We start from the raw sequence: 23,176 nt of genomic DNA, 5'->3' as shown, positions 1-23,176 counted from the left end.
GAAAGCTGGTGAAACCAAGCAAACTGTTACCTAGGCAAAGGTAGATTTAGCTTCCAAGGCCTCTGAAACAGTACTAAAAGAAAGCTGAGTAATTTCCCAAATTTTAATTTTTGTTCCCAGGACCACAAATTTCTCAGAAGTCAATGGACTTCTGGAATTAATATGTATTCTAGATATGATATGCCAGTACTAGTCTTCAGGAAAACATAGCTTCTGCTAATATACTCTTCAAGCCAAAAAACTCACAAAAATTAAAACATACTCACCACCTCCACTGATTATATCAGGTTTGGCCTTCATCATTTTGCAAAATTGTCTTCGGCAGTTTTCTATCCACTCAGTTTGCTTATCAGACATTTTGAAGTGCAATAGAAGTTTGCCAAGATCATTGTCTAATAAGAAAGATGACTTGTTATGTTAACAAAACATGCTAGATACACTGAAAAATAAGTATTCAACTTAATTATGTAAACAGTTACAAGTTCCAGAAAAAGTATTTTATTTTATCTAGACAGACAAGGTCACTTGCCCTCATGAAACTTACATGTCATAAAGCATGTGTGTGTGTGTGTATGCCTGTGTGTATGCATATACTATATATACACAGATAGGAGTATAATTGAGCATAATCAAGACATACATAAGAGGTGTATATAACAACAACAACAAAAAAAAAGACATACATATTCCAATGGTCTAAACTGGTTTTATTTAGTCCTAAAAAAGCAGCTACATATCCTCACACAGTCCTCATGGTCATCATATATAAAATTATATGATTAAGTATATAAATCATAATTTATTCAACTTTCCACATTTGACAATTAGGTCACTAAAAAACCTTCTCATATCAAAGCTACAGACATATTCTTTCATACAATCATCATGAGTATATAATTATACCAAACATATGCACACTAATATACACATAAACCAGAAAGAACTGTTTTGTTGGAAGAGTGTATAATTCTGATATTTAGTACTAATCTAATCTATTCTCTTTAAGTATCAAGACCAGAATGATTCTGTAATATTTCATAAATGGCCTCAATCAGAACCAATATCTAGAGAAAAATGAAACTGATTTAGTCAAAGGAGAAAATTATTATTTTTAATAAAGATTCTCAAAACCTTTAAACAAGAAATATCAAAGCTGATAATTTTGTTGAAAATTATATTATTAACAGCAGAGTATTAATGTTAAATGCATCTCAATATAAGTTAGGTAAAAGACAACTGAACAGCATTAAAATGGAATTTTTATAGTTTCCATTTAGAATATCTACATTACTTATTTCCCAAGAACAAACTATCTAGAACCTATTAAGAATCACTAATGGTTTGTACCTCTTAATTCCCTTCACTGATCTTGCCCCACCCTCCATAGGTGTAAAGTAAGATACAAGGATAAAATTACAGCAGAGAATGTAGCCAATATCTTATAAAAACTTTATATGGGGCATAATCTATAAATATACTGAATCACTATGTGGTATACCTGAAACTAATATAATACTGTTAAGAGTCAGTTATACTGCTATAAAAAATCACTAGTGGCACATGACTGGAAAGACAAATGCAGTTTGTTTTTCATCTTTGTTTCCTTCTGTGTCATTCTTTCTATCCATCTGCAAGCCTGCCTTTTATAACCACCACCATCTCCTTCAAATAGAGAATGTCCATACAGCTCTTCTGTAAATTACCTACTTTTTAAAAATCCTGTTATCTTTTGCCTCTTCCCTCCGGCTCTACAGCCTCATATTGCTCTCCTGTCTCTCCTTTCACATTTGCTATTCTATTTTGCTTTTTCATCTCATTCTAAGGAAAAGAGCACAGGCACTAGAGTGTAAACAATTCTGAAGCAGCAAATGTGGTATGCATCTGAATCTACCAATTGGTAGAAAGGCTAAAGGGCCCAATTTAGTACCTGGAAATTTGATTTGAGACAATAAACAAATGCTGAGCTGGAGACAGAGTGCCTGCAAGACTCCTAGAGAGACAACTTTGTATGCTCATAACCTCTGGTTATCGTTTCCCTCAGCTCTCAGTGGAAGCGTGAGCTCTTCAATATGCAACGTCACGACTAAAAATATTTAGTGATTTGATATGTTTATTGAAAATTTGTATCTGTGATGTTACCAAGTTTGAGGGAAACAGTTCCTTTATTCCCCCCCTCTAAATTTGGAACCAAATGAAAAGTAGACAGGAGAAGATAAATGGAGTTCAAAATATCAGTGCTAGTACTATAACAGCTAAATTAGGCACCATAACTTGGATCTCCTGCCACATAGACTTACAAGTATCTCCCCTGCACTGAATATATTCAATTACAGACAATGACAGACAACCAAAGGCCTCTGCTGACTGCTCTTGTTAGGAAAGGTATGAGTATAATCTAAAGATAAGCTAACTTAAAAAAACTTTTTAAAAACAGAAAAAATAAAACGGTAGGCTAACTTGGAAATACAGCCTTTAAGTAGGCTAATCTAAGATTTTCCATTCCTTCTCCAAAATTCACCTAACAAACATTTTTCTTTCCTAACTTTGTACAGAATAAGTGAGGAAGTCCAGAGAGAGGCTAATAATCTTACTCCAGCAAAAGCCCTTGGGCATGGAGAATGAGGCAAGGGGAAACGGAATCAAAGGAATGGTACCATAGGAATACAGTAACTCTGAATCAGTGATTTGGGGAGTAGAACAACCATGAACGATACACAGAATTTCATGTTTGCCAAAATTTCTATGTTTATAATCACACACAAAAAAATAAAAACCAAAGTCCTGCTTCTGGCCATGATGGAGGAACTAGAAACAGACTTGCCTTCCTGCCATAAACAACTTGAAAAATGGGTAAAATATACCCAAACAGTTTTCAGACACTGGCCAATAGGCAGTACAGGACCGTCATGTCTGAGAAAAGGGAAACTAATGAGGTAACTTTTACACTTGGGCCTTGTTTTTTTTCTTGAATCACTTTCAAGATCACTGTGCAGGAAGGGGGATGCCCTGGAGGTCTGGCTGAGTTAAAGAGACAGAAGTCAAATTGCAGAGAGGCTGAGGAGACTAAAATTTGTGGATCAGAGTACTGAAGAGGATGAACAAAGGAAGAACTCCAGAAATCTGTATAAGTCTTTGTCAAGTTGGTTGCAAAGAATCAGCTGTGCAGTTGAAGAGTGAAGCTCCACAAGACTGGGTAAAGAACAGCTGAGAGCTGTAAAATGAACAACTCCCAGAGGATACATAGGGTTAGAAGATGTCCAAGTTCCAAACAGAGTGTGAAGAGTCCTCCTTAATTACCAGAGTGTTCCACAGACCAGAAGAGTCACACCTTAGTAACAGAGTTAAATTAGCCATAAAGACAACTTTGCACCTACCCTAACAAAAAAATGAAAGCCCTGAATGATCAAACTGATCCACGAGTAACTTGACTGCATGCCCAAAAATGTCCATTACTCTTTAAAGACAACAAAATCTAGCACTCAACTATGTAAAATTAATAATGTTGAATATTCAATTAAAAATTACTAACATGAGAAAGGGGGAAAAAACGACTCATAACCAGTAGTTAAATCAGTTAATACAAAGACTCAGAAAGGACTGAGGTGATACAATTAGCAGCCCCAAATTTTAAAGCAGTTGTTTTTAAGGATTTTAAGAAAATACAAACAAAAAGTGATGTTTAACCAAATCGTAGTTATCTACACTGGTATCCTACTTAGTAAAATGATACAACCAAGTGGTACATGTAACAAACTAGATGAATCTCAAAACCATTATGCTTAAAGAAAGCAAGCACAAATAAAGTATCCTATGTGATTCTATTTGTATGAAGTGCTAGAATGGAAAAACGAATCTATAGCTATAGTTCTCAAATGGACTAAGTTTTGCTCCCCATATTTCAGTACTGTCTATAGACACTTCTGGCTGTCACAGCTGGGCGGGGTGGGTGCAAAGAGAGAGTTCTATGGGCATCTAGTGAGCAGAGACCAGGAGGCTGCTAAAAATCCTACAATGCACAGGACAGCTCCCTCTGGCAACAAGCAATTAAGCACTTACTACCACTGAGTAAAATGGAAGAAAGGAAAATCATCAAGTTTCATGTTTACAAAATTCAATTAGAGTCAATATTTCATACCTAAACTCTGAAATTCTTTGTTATGGTAAGCACCATAATCTTTTCATACTTGATGATATTGTATAATTTATTTCTCAAAAGATTATTATATAGAAGTAAAGATTATACTTATACTATAAATAATGTAAAAAGAACCTCAATTTCAAGGGGAGGAAAAATGTAAGCTTAATATAAATGCAAAGAAAATCTATACAGAAAACTTTTAGCACTTCTTTCTGAGGATATCAGACATTTTAAATGCCCATTTTATACAGAATATCATAAACAACTGCTACAAAAGAAACAAATAAATGGAAGATTTCATAAACTAACTAGCAACAGATTCCTAGGCTTAATTTGGAAAGTCACCCTTCTATTAGACTGAAGCTCATTTGTGAAATATTTGCTTCCAATTTGTGTTTTCTGCTTATCTTTTCTTTTTCCATGTATATTAATAGAGTTATTCCAGCTTACTCTTAATACAATAAATAAGAAGACTCTGTAGTGGTCTCCAAGAAGCAACTAGACAGATGCTTAATATTAGTTCTTCCTACATTTCTAAATGTGAGAGTATCTAAATTCTTCCATGTCTTTATTTTGTTTGAACTGTGAGTTCTTAAACCCATGACATCTATATGTTATATAGATTATTCCTCACTTTGGAAATATCATATCACTTTTCCTTTTAATATGTGATAATTAAGCATGTACTATAAGAGAAATCAGTGAAAAGTTTTTTAAAAAAAATAAGGAATTAGTTTTCCCTTATGACCTGCACCTAAACTAGCAGGTGATCTATTTCTGCTGGTTGCCATTCATGTTTATTGCAAACATGAAAGTAAGAAGCACATGAAGAGTTTTATCATTCAAAAGTAAATACTTATTTAAACTAAGTATCTCAACAGCTGCAGCTCAAGATTTACTACACTGGAAAGAAACCATAATCTTATATCCCTATTCTCAGTTAACAGGATGATGCCAAATCAAAGCCATTTACCTTTACCTGCAGAAAATAAATTTTAATTCCAAGGTTAGAAACAATACAGAAAGAAAAAAGAAAAAGTGTCTGACTTGACATAAAGGCCTAGATAAATATTTAATAAAAGGGAGAATTCATCACTAAAAATATTTATAGACTATATGTGTAAGACATAATACAAAAAGGTTTTTAAAATCAGAATACCCATCATCATGTTGCATTACATTTTATGTAGTATAATATTATTTTTCAAAGCACTTTCAATTTTTCCCATGGGATTCTATTTTTAGTTGATTGGAGGAAGAGTGGTAATCCTAAATCTTACATAATTTATCAGACTAGAAATAAAAGCAACCTAGTCTACTCATTTGTTAATTTGGCAATTTTCACTCTTTTATTAAAATGTAGTTGCCATTATAGGTCATCTCATTCTCCCTTTTCTCCTCTTAAGTTCAATTCTACTTACTATGTAGATAATATTCCAATTTTGAATCTAACTATTAGGATTATATAATGATTGTCATCCCATTTGTAAGTTAAAAAGACATGAAGATAATTCATAGGGACATGGGCATGAACTTAATGTCTGAAAAGACAGAAATTACCAAAGTGTCAGCAAGGAGCAGCATCAGTGAATAAAGAATTAAACCCAGTCGTGCCCTGGTCCGGGAGGATCCCACATGCCGCGGAGCAGCTAGGCCTGTGAGCCATGGCCGCTGAGCCTGCGCGTCCGGAGCCTGTGCTCCGCAACGGGAGAGGCCACAGCAGTGAGAGGTCCGCGTACCGCAAAAAAAAAAAAAAAAAAAAAGAATTAAACCCAGTAAGATAAAAATAAAAATTTGGTAAACAAAATCAATATAGAGAAATGAAAACTGTCTTTTAAAAATAAGGATATTATTCTAATGGCAAAATAACAGTATTTGTAGTTGAAAAGGCTAAATTTCAACATCTTTTAATGCAAACAATTTAAAATAACATCAGCATGTCTTGAGAGCTAGAATATGTTGGCATCCTAAGACTGTAACTACAAAAGCTATCAACTTTATTGCTCATTCACTCAACACTGAATAACCCCAGAGACACAAAATATGGTGCTGTTGTTCTACAGCTCCATCTCTAATTTAGAAACTTTATCCATATTTGTTTTCTTACTGACCAAAATGCATTGCAATGATTAACTTTCGATAAACAGTAGGCTCCAACTATGAAATATTCAAAGTAGACATATATAAAAATACTTAGCAAAAAGCCTTTTCCACCCCCCAACATATTAACACATAATATGTTTTAATAAACATTGCCAATGGTTTGAATGTTCACTTGCGCCTTTATAAAGTATCAAATCTATGCAAATAATACAGATTTAATACAGTGACTTAGATTCCTGATCTTCACCTAAGAACATCACATGGTCCTTGTAAGCATTTGATCAACACATAGAATCTAACGATTCAACATAGATTTTATACAAAGTTCACTCAGAGTTGAAAAATTACAAAGTGTGAAAAGCAAGTTCTATCTAGAACTCATTTCAATTTTGTATGACAATCTCCCTCTTTTTCTCATTTAATTTGTAGAAAGAAAAACAACTTCATGTTGAGGCAAAAAGAAAAAAAAAGATACCATAGTGAGATTTATCTCTCATATAAGATTTAAAATGACCTGTTTTCTCATATATGTATAAAGTCACCTAAAAATATCCAATTACAATATCTGAATAATCAGAGAGTAACGAATTTTAACATTATTTTGTGCTTTCCATTAAAGGGAATGATTATCACCATGGAACTTACTCTTTTATACAGTACTTGAAACAGAATGTTTTTGCCAGTCAGAAAATCAATTTCCTATGAGATAAGTAGAAATGCAGTAGAGGAAGTGGTAGAGTTAAGACACTGAAAGCTATAAAAGATTAAATTGGATGTAATCACAGAATAAAGGTTGTGCTTTTGGTTTTTTTTCCAACTGTGAAAAAATGAGATGTAATGCTAACAATGCATACCTTTCATGTGCTATATATGGGTAAAGTAGTACTTTGTAAATGATAAAATAAGAATAATAAAAGTGACTCCTTCATGAATGATATATGTAGAAGTCTAGCTCAAGGAGCTTTCTAACTGCAAAGCCATTCATTCTCTAAAAACTGAGTCAGATCAGAGGTTATTCCAGGTATAAATTAAAATTTCTAAACTTACTTCAGATTAGCCTAGAAGGAATTCCCAGTGCCCTCTGACAAAGATTTGGAAGACAGAGTTTGATGATTAGAAAAACAAAGGGAGAAGAAATCCAATATTAATTCCCCCATTCATTCAATAAATATTTATTATTGCCTACTACTTTAGACAAAAATGTTCATGGAGGTGACATTCTAGAGTAGCAGCCAGTGAAAAAATAAATACATAAGTAAACTTCATAGGTAAACTATAAGTGCTGTTAGAGAAATAAACAGGGAGCCAGAGAGAGAAGCAAGGGAAGAAGTCTATTTTACATAACGTGGAAATTACTTCTATGAAGAAGTAACATTCAGACTAAGCTTCAAAAGGTTTAGAAGGAATTACCCAAATGAAGAGTAGGAATTAGTACTCCAGGAAAAGGGAATATCAAGAGCAGAGGCCCAGAAGCACAAACAATGTATTTTAAGGCATGAAAGAAGTTTCTAAATCATATATTTGATAAGGGACTTATACTAAGAATATGTAAAAAATAATAAAAAGACAAATAACCCAATTGAAAAATGGGCACAGGATCTGCATAGTCATCTCTCCAAGGAAGATATACAAATGGCCAATAAGAACATGAAGAGTATCACTTATATGTGGAATCTAAAAAATAAAATAAACTAGTGAATACAACAAAAAAGAAACAACTCACAGATACAGAAAACAAACTAGTGGTTACCAGTGGGGAGATGGGGAGAGGGAATCAGAGAGGTACAAGATAGGGACAGGGGATTAAGAGGTACAAACTACTATCTATAAAATAAATAAGCTACAAAGATATACTGTACAACACAGGGAATATTGCCAATATTTTATAATAACTATAAATGGAGTATAATCTTTAAAAATTGTGAATCACTATGTTGAACACCTAAAATTTACATAATATTATAAATCAACTATACCTCAATTTAAAAAAAGAACATGAGGAGATGCTCAACATTATTAGTCAGCAAGCAAATGCAAATCAAACCACAAGGAAATAGCACTTCACACCCAGTAGGATGGCTAGAATCAAAAATATCAGATAACAAATGAAGATGTGGAAAACATCAACTCTCATACACTGCTGGTGGGAATGTAAAATGGTTTAGCTGCTTTAGAAAACAGTGAGGCAGTTTCTCAAACTATCAGAGTTAACATATAATTCAGCAATTCCACTCCTAGGTATAACACTCTAGAGAAATGAAAACATGTTCATGCAGAAACTTGTACCTGCAGTTGCCTGGTGGCCTAGTGGCTAGGATTTGGTGCTTTCAGAAACTTGTACTGGAATGTTTGTAGCAGCATTATTATAACAGCCAAAAGGTGGAAACAATCCAAGTTTGTTTCACAAAATACCGCATACTATATTATTCCATTCATATGAAAGCTCAGACTAGAGAAATCTCTAGAGACAGAAAGATTTGTGGCTGCTCAGAGCTGGGTGAGGAAAGAGGGGAAAGCAAGGATACTGGGTTTCTTTTTGAGGTGATGAAAATGTTCTGAAATTTGTGGTGATGGTTGCACATACCTGAATATAATAAAAAGCACTCAATTGCATACTTTATATGGGTTAATTGTATGGTATGTTAATTATATCTCAATGAAGCTGTTTTAAAAATTTTTCAGGGCTTCCCTGGTGGCGCAGTGGTTGAGAGTCCGCCTGCCGATGCAGGGGACACAGGTTCGTGTCCCGGTCTGGGAAGATCCCACATGCCGCGGAGCGTCTGGGCCCGTGAGCCATGGCCGCTGAGCCTGCGCATCCGGAGCTTGTGCTCCGCAACGGGAGAGGCCACAACAGTGAGAGGCCTGCGTACCGAAAAAAAAAAAAAAATTTTTTTCAAAGACCTATATGATTGATGCAGAATATATAGGATAATTACCATAAGAAAGAGAAAAGACGAGATGAAGTAAAAGACAAGCAAGATGAAAGAATGGGAAAGTAACATATTTGTTATTAGCTTTCACTCTGTTTACTTCTTAGACAGCACAAAGGAAGGGCCTCCAGAGGTTTGCATGGGTAAAGAGTGACTACTGAGGAGCTCTTGGAACATTCAAGTTTACTTACATCAGGAGTTACTAATATGTTTGAAGCTTTCAATGAGCAGCCATGTGAATTTCTAAGATCAAAGAATAGCAATCATTGCCAATGGCCTGGCAGTCAGTAACCTTGTGAGTTATTGCTGTGCTTCTGCTACTCTGTTGGCCCTGTTAGGAATACTAGAAACACACAGGCAATGACCACCAACAAAAAAAACCAAACCAAACAAAAAACAAACAAAAACCACCACCACCACCAACTTACTCTCCACTTTGAAGACACCAGCCCCAACGAAGTAAATATATTTCCAAACAGTTTCTTGATAAAGACAGAAATTCTACAGTAGTAAGGTATATAGGATACAGGCATAATCTAGACTGCTGATTTTTATAATTCAGCCTGAATAAACATTATAAAATAAAAAATAAAGTGAATGGAAGATGCTAGAAAGGGAAGTAAGAAGAGCTTAGTTTTCATTTTATTAAGATATTTCTCTCTGATGCTTTCAATACCCAGAGTACACTATCCAACTCCTCAAGCTATTTTTATTTCCCAGTATGGAAGTACTGAATTTCCCTTCCTCCTTAGAGAAAGAAGTACCCATCCTGAACACATCAAAATGGAACATATACTAGTGGCTAGGGATGTTATAACTCCTGGGAGATCTAATTTTAGCTTAGGAAAACAAAAACAAAACAAAACAGATTGCTATCTCACAATCTTCCTGCTTCGTATGGGAAAGGAATTATGAGTTAATCTCTAGTAGTGCATGCTAACAGGTACTTGGTTTTAACCACCATACAAACTCTTCTTTCTCCGACTCCCCTTCCCTCTTTCTTATCTTCTGCACAGGAACAGTAAGTTACCATACTAACACATTTCTTCCTACTTTTCTCAACTCTCAGATAACAGAGAGATGATATTTTGGAATAGATTTTTATGTATGATGATTTAGGTATGTTCACATATGTGACATATGTACATAAATAATATTAATCAGCTTTTAAAGGGCTTTTACATTTTAATATGGTGACCCTAAAAATGAATACAAAGAAAAATAACTGAACCAAATGATGTCTCAAGATTCTTATTCACAGATGAAGATAAATCATCTAATAGCTAACACCGATGCCAAGGAACTAACAAGAGGCAATTTAACAGATGAGGAAATGCTAAGTGTAGCAAGAAGGATAAATCTAGAAGCTGGGAGACAAATTAGGTGAATGTCACCATGTGCACACAACTACAGTGATATTTTTTCCACAACGATGAAATGATATCCCAAATATTGAAGTGCAAATGACTAGAATAACACCTATCAGAATCAGTGAATTATTACCTCTAAATCTAAAAAGCAAGTATATGAACGCTTGCTTTTAAAATAGCTATTTGTATCTTAAAGTATTGCTTAAACAGTTTTTTTTTTTTTTTTTTTTTTTTTTTGCAGTACGTGGGCCTCTCACTGTTGTGGCCTCTCCTGTCGTGGAGCACAGGCTCTGGATGCACAGGCCCAGCGGCCACGGCTCACGGGCCCAGCCACTCCGTGGCATGTGGGATCCTCCCGGACCGGGGCATGAACCCACATCCCCCGCATCGGCAGGCGGACTCTCAACCACTGCGCCACCAGGGAAGCCTGCTTAAATAGTATTTTTAAATGCATAATTAATGTTTAACATTGAACAGTTTAACCAGGAACATTACTTTCAATTTAGACTTGTATCTGCTAGAAATACGTTTGGCTCCATTATTCTCACTGAGGTTACAGAGATATCATCACTGTATTCTCTTACGTACTATCAAAATCAGACGTGCTTCTGATTTCCTCTCCCATTTTCTGCCATTCTTCTACGAGTATAGGGTGAGTGATACATCGGCAATACCAGAATGACATATATTTGATTCATATTTGACTCAGTACGTACCTATGCAAAATCGCTTCCTGAGGTACCTCTTTGGCTATCCACTGACTGGTACCTAGATCATTCTCTCCTGCTTAACAAGAACCACAATAATGCCAGGACCACTATTAGGAGGAAGTATTAGGTACTGCTGTTAAATTGAGAATAATGCCTTATTCAAACACTTGTGTTTTAGGTACAAACAGAAAGGCAGCTAGAAGTTGCTGTCCAATATGGTGGGAAAATATGAAGTTAAATAAAGAAAATTGAAATTGTACTAAATTAAAACAGAACATGTGACAGAAAGGCAGGCACAAATGAGTTGGGCCTTGTAGGCTATAGTGGAGTCATGAGAGGGTTTCAAGTAGAGGAGTTAAATGATCCAACCCACATTTCAGTAGCCATTCCTGTGGCTGCTGTGTTGGAAACAAACTGAACAGGTTACTACAATAATACAGGTGAGAGACGAGGGTGGTAGTAGATGAGTGAAAAGTGGTTTTATTTCCGATATGAAGGATCAAGAGCATTTGCTGACACATTAGATGTGGGGTTATGAAGACAGAAGGAGTCAAAGAAAACCTTCAGGTTTATTGCCTAAAGAACTGGAAGCATAAAGTTGTCCTTTTTGAAATGAGGAAGAATACCACGTATCAGAAATTTATCTCAGACGTGTTAAATTTGATATGTTTATTAACCGTCCTAGTAAAGATGTCAAGTAAACTGATATGAGTACAGAGTCAAGTAGAAATACGGGTTTAAGATATAAATCAGAGTGTACTGGATGGTATCTTAGTCATGAGACTAGACAAAATCCCCAAAAGAATAAGTACAGACAACAAAAAAAAAAGAACTGAGACCTGGGGCACTCCGAAGTTTAGAGGTTGGACAGATGTGAAAGATCCAACAAAAGAGATGAAGAATTTGCCAGAAATGCAGCAGGGGGGAAGAAAATTAGATAATGTACTTTCTGAAAGCCAAATAAGAAAATGTTTCAAAAAAGAGAGGCATCAAACATTTTAAGTTTTATTTATTTATTTTTTTTTGCGGTACACGGGCCTCTCACTGTTGTGGCCTCTCCCGTTGTGGAGCACAGGCTCCGGACGCGCAGGCTCAGCGGCCATGGCTCACGGGCCCAGCTGCTCCGCCGCATGTGGGATCCTCCCGGACCGGGGCAGGAACCCGCATCCCCTGCACCAGTAGGTGGGCTCTCAACCATTGAGCCACCAGGGAAGCCCCAAACATTTTAAGTTTTAATGCTGGGTGTAGTAGGATGAGGATGAGATCTGACCTGTCGATTTAATCATGGTAGAATGGTAAGAGTGAAAGCCTGATTAGCTTTCAAGTGGATTCAAGAGAGCATGGAAAGAGAATAACTACAATATTAAGATTAGACAACTCCTTCAAGGAATTTTGCAGGAGAAGGACAGAAATGGGATTGTAGAGAGGGGAAAGTAAATTCAAAAGAAGATATTTTAAATATGGAAAAATTAACAGCATGCTTGCTGGCCTGTAGGAAAGCTATAGTGGAGATCCACACCCAACCCCCACCCACAAAAAAAGCAATAAAGAAAAAGGGAGAACTGTTAAAAGCAATATCTTTGCAAAAAAGAGGATGGAATGCAGGGCACAAATGGAGAAACTGGACTTTGTAATTAACATTTGCAGTTTTATTCATAGTAATACAAAATCTAAATTGGCACAGATGCAGCCGAGTGAGCTGACATGTATCAGGAGCACATGGAAGCTGACTGTTTCTATTTCCTCAGTTTAAAAAAAAAAGGAAACAGAGTTATCATCTGATAGGAAAGATTGGGAAGAGGTTAGGAAGGTTTGATGAAAGAGAATATTTGAAAACAGTCATCTAGGAGACTAGGAGAGTAAATGGACCTGTGGACACACTATATGACTGACTGCCTGGCAGCATTACAGGCTTACTAGAGGTTAATAACCATTCTGCAGTTATCTTCTGGGCTAGACAGATAAGCTATTATTACTCCCTTTTCTAAATCACTTATAAGAGTAGAGCAGGGAAAAAAATTATACTCCTCTGAGCACCGATTCCTAGGAATCGATTTTTTTTTTTTTTTTCCTTCTCAGGGAACTATCCATTTAATCTTACTTTCTGATTTGTTTGCCTTGGTCATTTTAAAATAAAGCATATATTTTTTATCAAACTATTATACTTTGAAGAAACAAACTATCTAATATGGCAGTCACAAAGTAAGACTGACAATGAATGAATTTGCTGTTCAAAAGAAAAGATATATTTGTTTCCAAGTGAAATTTAGCAAAGGTAATGATGCTATATGGTAACAAGGAAAAGGGCTGAATGGTTGAGGCACGAAGAATAGATCATATGCTATACATCATCTTATATCCGGTGCTTAGTGAAGTACCTGATAATCAGCACTCAAGAAACATGTTGAATAAAGGAATGAGGAGGCAAATACATAATGAAACCTAAAGACAGAATGACAAAATATAAAGACTGATTAAAAAGACTGAAAGTAGGAGAGGAAGACATAAAAGACTGGGTTCACTGAAAGATGCAAGTCAGTGGTAAGAGTCCAAAATGATATTCTTTTAAGAGTTTCTTCTTGAAAAATACTTAATATTGCTCCCACATCTCTGAATTAGGTCACACGAGAAAAACATACGACAAAATTTTAAAAGTGTATTAAAAAGACAAGTATTAAAAACTTTTAAAAATCCCTCACATTCTCTTTCCCTAACCTAGGTAGACAGAAAACAAATAGAAATTTGTCTCCATGCAATTGTGAGATACACAGTGTATATCTTAAACACTGGATAGAAATAAAAACATGTATCAATTGATGGCCTCTATTGATTGATTTAAGGCAAGTAAACACTGGGAAAAGTAAGTGGCTTATGAAGCCTCACATAGAAGAAAAATTTCTTATTTTTCAACAACCACTCTGTGGAATCTAACCTACATGAAATGAATTATATACGTTATTTCTTTCCAATGCAAGTTTGATAGTACAAGGAGATCATGTTGATATTAAGATTTAACTTCTCAAATTAATGGTTTAAAATCTTCATATTTCATCTTAGAATTCTCAAGTCTAAAAACTGCTTGAATTTTTATTGCTCTTATGATAAAGTCTAAATACCTGAACTTGAGGTACCCTGGTCTTACGGCTGAACTTGGCTTACCTGCCTAAGACTTATCTCTGGTCACTCTTGTCCTCACAGTCCAAATCTCATACATCCTTGAACTACTCATGTTTCTTAATATAATTTGCTCCTTTTAGTCTCACTGCTGTTTCCTCTGTCAAAAACGCTCTTCTAATACCCAGAAAACACCTACTTCACGTCTCACTTTAAACTCAGTGCTCTTTGGAAGAGCATCTGCTTATGTGCTACCCTAGCAGGCTACACATTTTTCTATATATTTAGTTCCTATCACACGGTACTACCATACAATTGTCTAATTACTTGAATGTATTCCCTAAAAGGTCAAAAATATCAGAATTTTAATTTTATTATATTTATATAACATTTATATTTTAAGTCCTGAGCACACAGGACTTACGTATGGCACACAGATATTAAAAAATATTAATCTGTGGAATAAAGTTCTACGTATCGAGAATTAATTCATCGAAAATCACTAATTCCCTTTTTTAAAGCAAAAAAAATAGTTCTGATAAGAACTATTCAGCATCATACAAATATTCATTTAGTAAGGAACATGTGAAATCATGAAAACTTACAAAGAAACAGACATATATGGATTCAGGTATATGAGCTGAATGAAAAATAGTATTAATCTCCCTTCATAATACTTTATCTTTTTTCAAATTATAACAAAAATAAAAAGCAGTAAAACATGGCACTTGATGGTAAATGTTTTACCTTGTTTTAGATCAGCATTTCTCGTAACTCTGTCTGACAAATAGCAGTCTGGTAAAGGGTATGATGAAAACATTGGCCAAGGATATGGATCATCACCCTAAAAAAGAAGACAGATGACTTTAGGAAGTAGTTTAATATTAAATTTTAAGACTTTCTGAAATATCACTTAAATTGGCTTTTGTTTCATAAATTCCAGAGTTGTAGCATAACTAACCAAAAGCTATCTGACATCATAATTCAACACTCTAATGGATACTAACTAAAATGAAATATAGAAACAACGTTAAATAAGTACTAAAGACAAATATGATAACTTGTTGTAGCAACTAGACTGCTCACAAAACTATTTCTCCTATGCTGTCAATCATTTCTAGCTCACCATTCTTGGAGTGAAGTACTTAATATAACAACAACAGTAAAAATAACAAAAAAACCCTTCAAGAGAAAACCAAACTCTATGGATACTGATGAAACGAGAGGTACTCAATATAGCCAATGAAACACAATGAGAATTAGTCATCTAATAAAAAGCAGGTATCATGAAGGGGAAAGATATTAAAAGTGAAAAAATGTTAATATGTGTTCAAAGACACACAAGGAAAATGAGAAGTTTTTAATAAAAGAATATCCTACTCTGCAACACAAACTACCACTCAAGACACCTTGCCTTGAAGAATGCTATTTTCATTAGAAAGTATTTACTTGCATCCTAAAGTTTTTCTAGTAACAAAAGTTCAATTCTGTGATGTGGATATTCAGAAGTTGTTTATTGTCACTTGAGCTGGCTACCTTGCTTCAAAATGTCAGAAAAACATTCCCCCCTCCTCTTTACCCCACTTACCTTCTCTAGTATCCTTGGAGGCAAAATTCGTTCCATTGGCCCCCCAATAAGATTTATTCTAACAAGAACATGATTTCTCTCCACTGATAAGCTATCAATTATAAAATCTCTGAAAAATAAATATATCAATTGTTACTGCCTTAATTGAATATGATTTTATTTTAAGATCATGTCAGTGGAAAGTAGAAGAAAAAAGCAATACAATTTCTATAGAAGAGTCTGAAAAATAAATTCACTTTTTATCTTACAGCTTTCTTAGCTACAGAGCAAAGAATTGGAGATATAATTCATACAATGAGATGAATGAGATTAAGAATATTTCCTTGATAAATGTCACATGTTATAAAGAAATGGGATTAAGATGTGCATTATTTCCACACCAACTCTATCACATTTTTAGATTTATTCATTTTATTTATTTTTGGCTGCGTTGGGTCTTTGTTGCTGTGCGCAGGCTTTCTCTCTAGTTGTAGAGAGCCGGGGCTACTCTGCCTTGCGTGGGCTTCTCATTGCCGTGGCTTCTCTTGTTGTGGAGCATAGGCTCTAGGCGTGCAGGCTTCAGTAGTTGTGGCACGCAGGTTCACTAGTTGTGGCACACGGGCTTAGTTGCTCCGTGGCATGTGGGATCTTCCCGGACCAGGGTTCGAACCCGTATCTCCTACATTGGCAGGCAGATTCTTAACACTGTGCCACCAGGGAAACCACATTCTTAGCCAAAGTTCCCTTAAGTTCTAGATCCAGTGACTTAATTCAAATTCTTCACTTTGTATCCTCCACACTTCCTGCAGCTGTTAATAATATCCTTCTATATCAAACCTAGAGTATTCAGTAATGTGGCCTGGTATTCTGTACTATTTTTCCAAGGTCTAGCTAGAGTGGAGGCACACTTTTTTTAAATTACAGACACAAAAACAATGCCAGCTATTGAATGTGTGTTCAAGATATGTCAACCGAATCAAGGTAATAGTAAGTATGACATATTAATAGAAAAAAGTTTTCAAGATATTACCATAACCTCATTTTGCAATAATCAGAATTTATAACTATGAACTAACATAATTAAGAGAATGAAGTAAAAATTGCCTCTATAAGGGACACAAAAATCAAACGTTTTGTTTAATGAGTCATCTTTCACGAGTCTGAATTTAAAGCTGATACAACTTAATAAAGTTAGGACTTAACTAAAAAACAAAAAACTAAACAGAAACTTAAAAAGTAGTACTCTGTAAGCTGTCTCCAAGAACATTGTCTACAATCTTTTTAACTGTGACATTTATGCTTTATTGCCTTTTACTCTTATTTAAATCTACTGAATTCAGATAATGGAAAAACATTAAATAAACTGTACAGAAAATTACTGCCTCAACAGAACATCTGTAAAGAAAGCTGTTATTGTCTCTTAATTATTTTATTATTATTATTATTTTTTTACCTGTGACTGTCAGAGGTCTCTAAGGTATTTTCTTCTTGAGCATTTAGTAACATTTCAGATACTTGATACTGAGCCTCCAATAGGAGAAGAGTGTCTAGATCACAGCATACCACACTTAATAACCTAAATAAAAAGGAACAATAAAAGTAGATTTTCAAAAATATATCCTAAAAGTTTAGAAACTTTCTTGGTGTCTCAAACCAAGAGAAATGGAAATAAAAATTTTGTAAGAAAAATCAGGTAGTTATTTCAGATATATTTTTAATCATTTTGAATAATTGACCTCAAAAAATTTTCTAATTGAAATATCATTTAAAGACCATGGGTTATTTCTAATCTACTTTAAAAATTTATCTACATCTAGGAATAATAAATTTTATTCTCAACTGATACTTAATTTAAAAATTAATTAGGGAACATTAGCAAATCTATAAAAACTACAAATTGCCACCACTTTTTACTCAATTAAATACAGAAGGAATGACAGAATCATCTTGCTACCAATCCAGGAAATATTTATTAGGTGAAATGTCAATGGCTAACTTTATAATTGTCAGATAAAGCTGAGAACACCAAAACACAATGATCTATCTTAACATTACTAAAAGTAGAAATCATGAGGCTCCTATTGTGATGCAAGAGGATGTACAGTGAGTGCACCATCTACAAAATATTCTTGCCAAAAAAACAGAACCTGAAACTAACCAATCCTAGATATCTCATTATCAGTTTATACTGATACAAGGCTCAGAGAAATATGTAAAAAGACACCACAAGAGGGAAACAGTCAACACAAAAACCAGAATTTGGAGAATACTACACATTATATATTTCTTCTGGAAAAAAAATGTTCATAAAAAAAAGAGGGGATAAAGGAAGTTATAAATTAAAAGAAAAATAAAATGAATGTGAAGATTTTGTTTTGATCATGATTCAACCAAAAACTGTGAGAATGCATTTTGAGTCACACAGGAACTATCTCCAAGGTATGTTAAGTAAAAAAGAAGAGGCACAAGACGTGCATAGTGGTAGCATTTGAACCAAAATGGAGAAACATTTGAATACATATTTAAGTACATATTTGTTTCTACGTAGAATCCCTCTCTAAAGACAAAAAAGAAACTGGTAAGAGTTGTTAGCTGGGCGGGGTGGGGGCGGTGGTTGGAATCTGACAGACTGAAGGGAATATACTTCTCACAGTATATCTTTTACAGTTTTTGAATTTTGGTGCAATCACATGTTTTATCTAGTCAATAGCATCCATAAATAGAAAAATGTTTGGTGGATGCATTTAACAGTCAAAAATGGCAATTCAATATCACTCCCCAGAACCTGGCTAAAATAACCAAATTTATCCAAAACTAAGGGAAAATCTACTATCAATTTAGAGAAATGTTCCATACTTAGTTTATAAAAGTAAGAACATTTGTGCTAGATAAAATGAAAAGAATACTTAGACTTCTAGTTTAAAGATGGTAGTGTAAGTTGGTATTTCCCTTTTCTCAGCCTAGAAATAACCCCAAGGATTGAGAAGGAAGGAAAAGATCATAAAAATGTTTAGCCACAAAATGAGCTGAAAGACAGTCAAGGGCAATCAAAATTGGGCAAAGACCACTATGGGAAGGAAAGAAACTGAGAAAGGATGTCATGGCTGCCCATGAAAAACAACAGAATTAATTTCTCAAAAAAATTCATAAAAACAAAATTTTCAGAAATGAGGAGTATACTAAGATGAAACTCTCTGTTTACAATAGTGGAAACAGGATACACGAGACAGAGGCAGGAAGATCCCTGGTCCTATTATGGTTCGTAGTAATAGAAGAAACAAGGTAGAACATGGAGTCACAGACAAATCAATTATTAGTTATTGGTTACAGGTTATAGAGACAATTATTAATAATTAAAACTGACTACACGCATAGTGAGATTGGCAGGGACAACACAAAAACATACACAGACCGAAAACTCAGGCCCACAGAAAAAGTTCAACTAACTGGGAACATGACCATAACTTCTCTTCAACACGAGCCTCATGTAAACAGCTGATGGTGAAAGAACTCACACTCCTCCAAAAACAAATACCACAGGATGCATACAAAGGTGCTCCAAGAAAAAGGAGGAAATAACAGGATAAGCAGATGGCAAATACAAACACACAGGGCAGCCATTATACACTCCAAAACTATGACCAAATAATTGTCCGTGAATTCTTTAAGTTATATAAATGTATCAAATCAACAGGTTGTATAACTTACAGAATATTATATTGCAATTATCTCTCAACTGAAAAGTTTCATAAAGCAGTAGTCTCCAATAAGCTCTTTGCACAAAGTAGAGCTGTATAAGCACAGGAAAGAAACAGCAAAACAACCAGAAAAGATAAAACATGAACTGGCAGAGCTAAGGAAAGAAGCAGAAGAACAAAAGTGTCACAGAAATTAATGCACAATTAGAAATAGCAAAAAAGAACAGATGCTGCTAAAAGCACAATAAATGATACAGGGAACAGAATGAGAGTGTGAAAAACATAATGAAAATAAAGAATTTAAACTACTGATTTCTTGAAGAGAAAACAGAAATAACCTAACAGGATACATCTTTAGAGATACTAGTCAAATTCCAAGAGAAAAGCAACCTTGACAGCATGTCCAGGGTAAACTGAACCAAAAGGGTCAACACTGAGACAGAGCTATTAGACTTAGAGAAAGAACCACTGGGGTATCCAGGGAAAAAGGTAAGTCACTAACAGAGTTGGGGTTGGGGGGAAGGGAATCAAGCTGTTCTCAGATATACCCACAGCAACATTCAATACCAGCAGGACAATGAAGCAATACTGGGAGGAGGTCTAACACCAGATAGTAACACACATTACAAAGCTGTGAAAATTTTAAAAGTGTAGTAATGGCATGAATAAACAAACGAAAATTCAAACAGATGCAAATATATAGAGGAATTTAAAATATGTCAAAGGCAGACAGAATTTCCTGGTGGACGGAATATGTGGAGCAGAAAGAAGAAAGATACCAAGGATGACTTTAGATGTTTTGTTAGAAAAATAAGAAGGATCAAGTTGTCACCAAACTAGGTAATAAAGCTTTAAGTTATAAAGGTTTAGGGAGGACCTAGTAACCTTTCTACTTTCTTTAGGTTACTAAATCAGTGAACAGGTAATGAAAATAACCTCAACATCCTCTAGTTTATGATTTGAAAAGAGGAGTCTATAGACTATAGATGGACAATTAGACGATCCAAGGTGAATTAGAGTAGCTCTGAAAGCGGATCCATGCCTGGACTGAATTCTCATTAGAGAATGAGTAAATAGAAACTTTAACAAACGATGTAAGACTTTTAAAATCCTACAAATACTAGGAATAATATAAGGTTAGCAAATTTGATCCAGCAGTAAATTAAAAGAATAGCATACTGTGATCAAGCACCGTTCATTCCAGGAAGAAAAGGATAGTTTAATATTGAAACATCTCCTGATATAATTCATGACATCTATATGTAATAGAAAATATATAATCATCTGACCAGATGCTTGAAAGCTACTTAATCTAAGATTCAACCACTCTCTACTCCCTGTCCTCCAAAAAATAGCATTCCCATTAAGGTCATGAAAACAGCAAAACTGTCCATTATTTAGCATTGTTTTAGAAGTTTAAGCCAATGCAAAAAAGATAAGAAAAAGAGGAATGCTATCTGAAAGGAAATAATGATGTTCATTATCAGAAGATGATAAAACTGTTTATTTGGAAACTATCCTTCCCCATGACATAAAATTCAATTTACTTGATTTTAAGAAATATTGGTTGAATACCTACTAAGTGCCTATTACTGTTTTAAGTGCCAAGGATACCTCACTGAACACACATGCACAAAAATCCCAGTCTTTATGGAATGCTAAATACTAGAGGAGGGTAACAGTAACAACAACAACAACAAAAACACAGCATGGATACAACTAAAGCAGGGAAGTGAATAAGGAGTTGTAACAAGAGAGCAGTGGGGATAGATCACTGTACGCAATTTCAAATAAGGTAGTTAGGAAAGACCTCAGCAAGAAGGTGACACCTGAGTAAAGACCTAAAAGAAATGAAGAAACAAGCCATGGAGCTATCTGAGGGATAAACGTTCCAAGGGAGAGCAAACAGCTTGAGCAAGGGACTGAAGGCTGAGAGCATGACTGGCATGTTTGAAGAACAGTATGCCATTCTCGCTGGAGTCTCTCTACTCTGCTGGCTTTGAAGAAGCAAGCAGCCATACTGGAGAAACCACGTGGCAAGGAACTACAGGTAGCCTCTAAGAATTGAGGGCAGACTTCAATTAACGAAGCTGCAAGGCCTCTAGCCTCTAAGCAGCAAGAAAATATGACCTTCAGTCCTAAAACCATAAGGAACTACATTCTGCCAAAAATCTGTGAGTTTGGAAACAGATACTTTCCTGATTGAGCTTCAAAAGAGATCACAGCCCCATCTGACACCTTGATTGTAGCCTTGTAAGACTATGAACAAGGAACCAAGCAGAGAGAACCAAGTAGAGAGAAACTGAGGTAAGTGTGTGATGTTTTAAGCCACAAAGTTTGTGGTAAGAGTTCAACAAAATGGCTCCACTAACAACCTAAAAGCATTTAAAGGAGAATAGTTAAATGAATTAATAATTGGTATATCTATACAGTCTCAGACATTAATCTCAGATATGGTGCTTACCACGTCCTAAATTTATGTGACATATTTAGTCTCACAATAACTCCAAGGAAGGTAGAGTTACTGTCTCCATTTCACATACGAAGAAATGGAGGCATAGAGAGGTTACGAATCTTGTCTAAAATCACTTTGATGATGTGGTTCCAGAGTCCATGCTCTTAAACCACTGGGTGATATTGCCACATACTGTAGTATATACTGGGGAACATAAGGCTACAAATATTAAACTAACAAAAGAAATATAAGACCTATGAAAAAAACCCCAATGTCCTAATGAGAGTAATTAGAGAATACTTAAATAAAATGGAGATATATACAATGTTTACAGATTGGAAAACTCAGTATAAAGATGTCAGTTCACTCACTATTTATCTGTAGATTCAATCCAAGGATAATTAAAATCCCAGTGGGCTGGTTTGTGTGACAAGATGATTCTAAAATTTGTATGGAAAAAAAAGGACTAAAAGTAGCCACGATATTTTTGGAAAAGAACCAAGTGGGAACAATCACCCTATCAATTATTGTAACATATTATAAAGCTATAGTAATTAACAGAATCTAATATTTGTACAAGGATGAACAAAATCCAACTGAATAGAATAGGAAGTTCAAAAACATACCTTTGAATATTTAGATACCTTTTCTGTAACACACAAAAAAAGTATGTATATATATGCACACAGAGATACGTAGCTAATGTTCCACGTGTAGTTGTTTATAATAGCCAAAACTAGAGAACTATAAGTATCTCAAACGTCTGCTAGTAGCATAATATATAAACAAAACACAGTATACTCATGCTATGGAATATCATATAGCAATGAGTATTGACCTTAGAAACATAATGCTACATATAAAAGGTCAGATGTCACAGAGTATACAGTCTATGCTACCACTAAAATAAAGCCCAAAAAGCAACAAAATTAAATGTATTTTTTTGGAAATACATAACTAAGTAGTAAAAATATAAAATAAAGTAGTAAATACCATAAAAGTCAGAATAGTGGTTACCCATTAGGGAGATGGGAGGCAGTCATGATCAACAAATGCAGAGTACTAGTAAGTTCTCTTTGTTTACTTGACTG

General features: G+C 34.8%; 1 protein-coding gene across 6 annotated transcripts in view; it reads right to left on the bottom strand.

The window, feature by feature from the left end:
* TBC1D32 (TBC1 domain family member 32) overlaps nucleotides 1-23,176 on the bottom strand; it is a 188,875-nt gene that overhangs the window by 64,874 nt on the left and 100,825 nt on the right. For all 6 annotated transcript variants that reach the window (XM_067702240.1, XM_067702242.1, XM_067702241.1 and 3 more), the window contains 4 exons: nucleotides 17,386-17,508; nucleotides 15,954-16,062; nucleotides 15,113-15,209; nucleotides 267-392 (listed from right to left, as the gene is read on the bottom strand). In XM_067702240.1, coding sequence (XP_067558341.1) covers nucleotides 267-392; nucleotides 15,113-15,209; nucleotides 15,954-16,062; nucleotides 17,386-17,508 — 455 coding nt within the window. The remainder of the gene's footprint in view (nucleotides 1-266; nucleotides 393-15,112; nucleotides 15,210-15,953; nucleotides 16,063-17,385; nucleotides 17,509-23,176) is intronic.

The sequence above is a fragment of the Pseudorca crassidens genome, chromosome 13 (genome assembly GCF_039906515.1).
Source record: "Pseudorca crassidens isolate mPseCra1 chromosome 13, mPseCra1.hap1, whole genome shotgun sequence".
In the NCBI taxonomy this organism is placed as follows: Eukaryota; Metazoa; Chordata; class Mammalia; order Artiodactyla; family Delphinidae; genus Pseudorca; species Pseudorca crassidens.
This window is presented reverse-complemented; position numbering and strand designations above follow the sequence as displayed.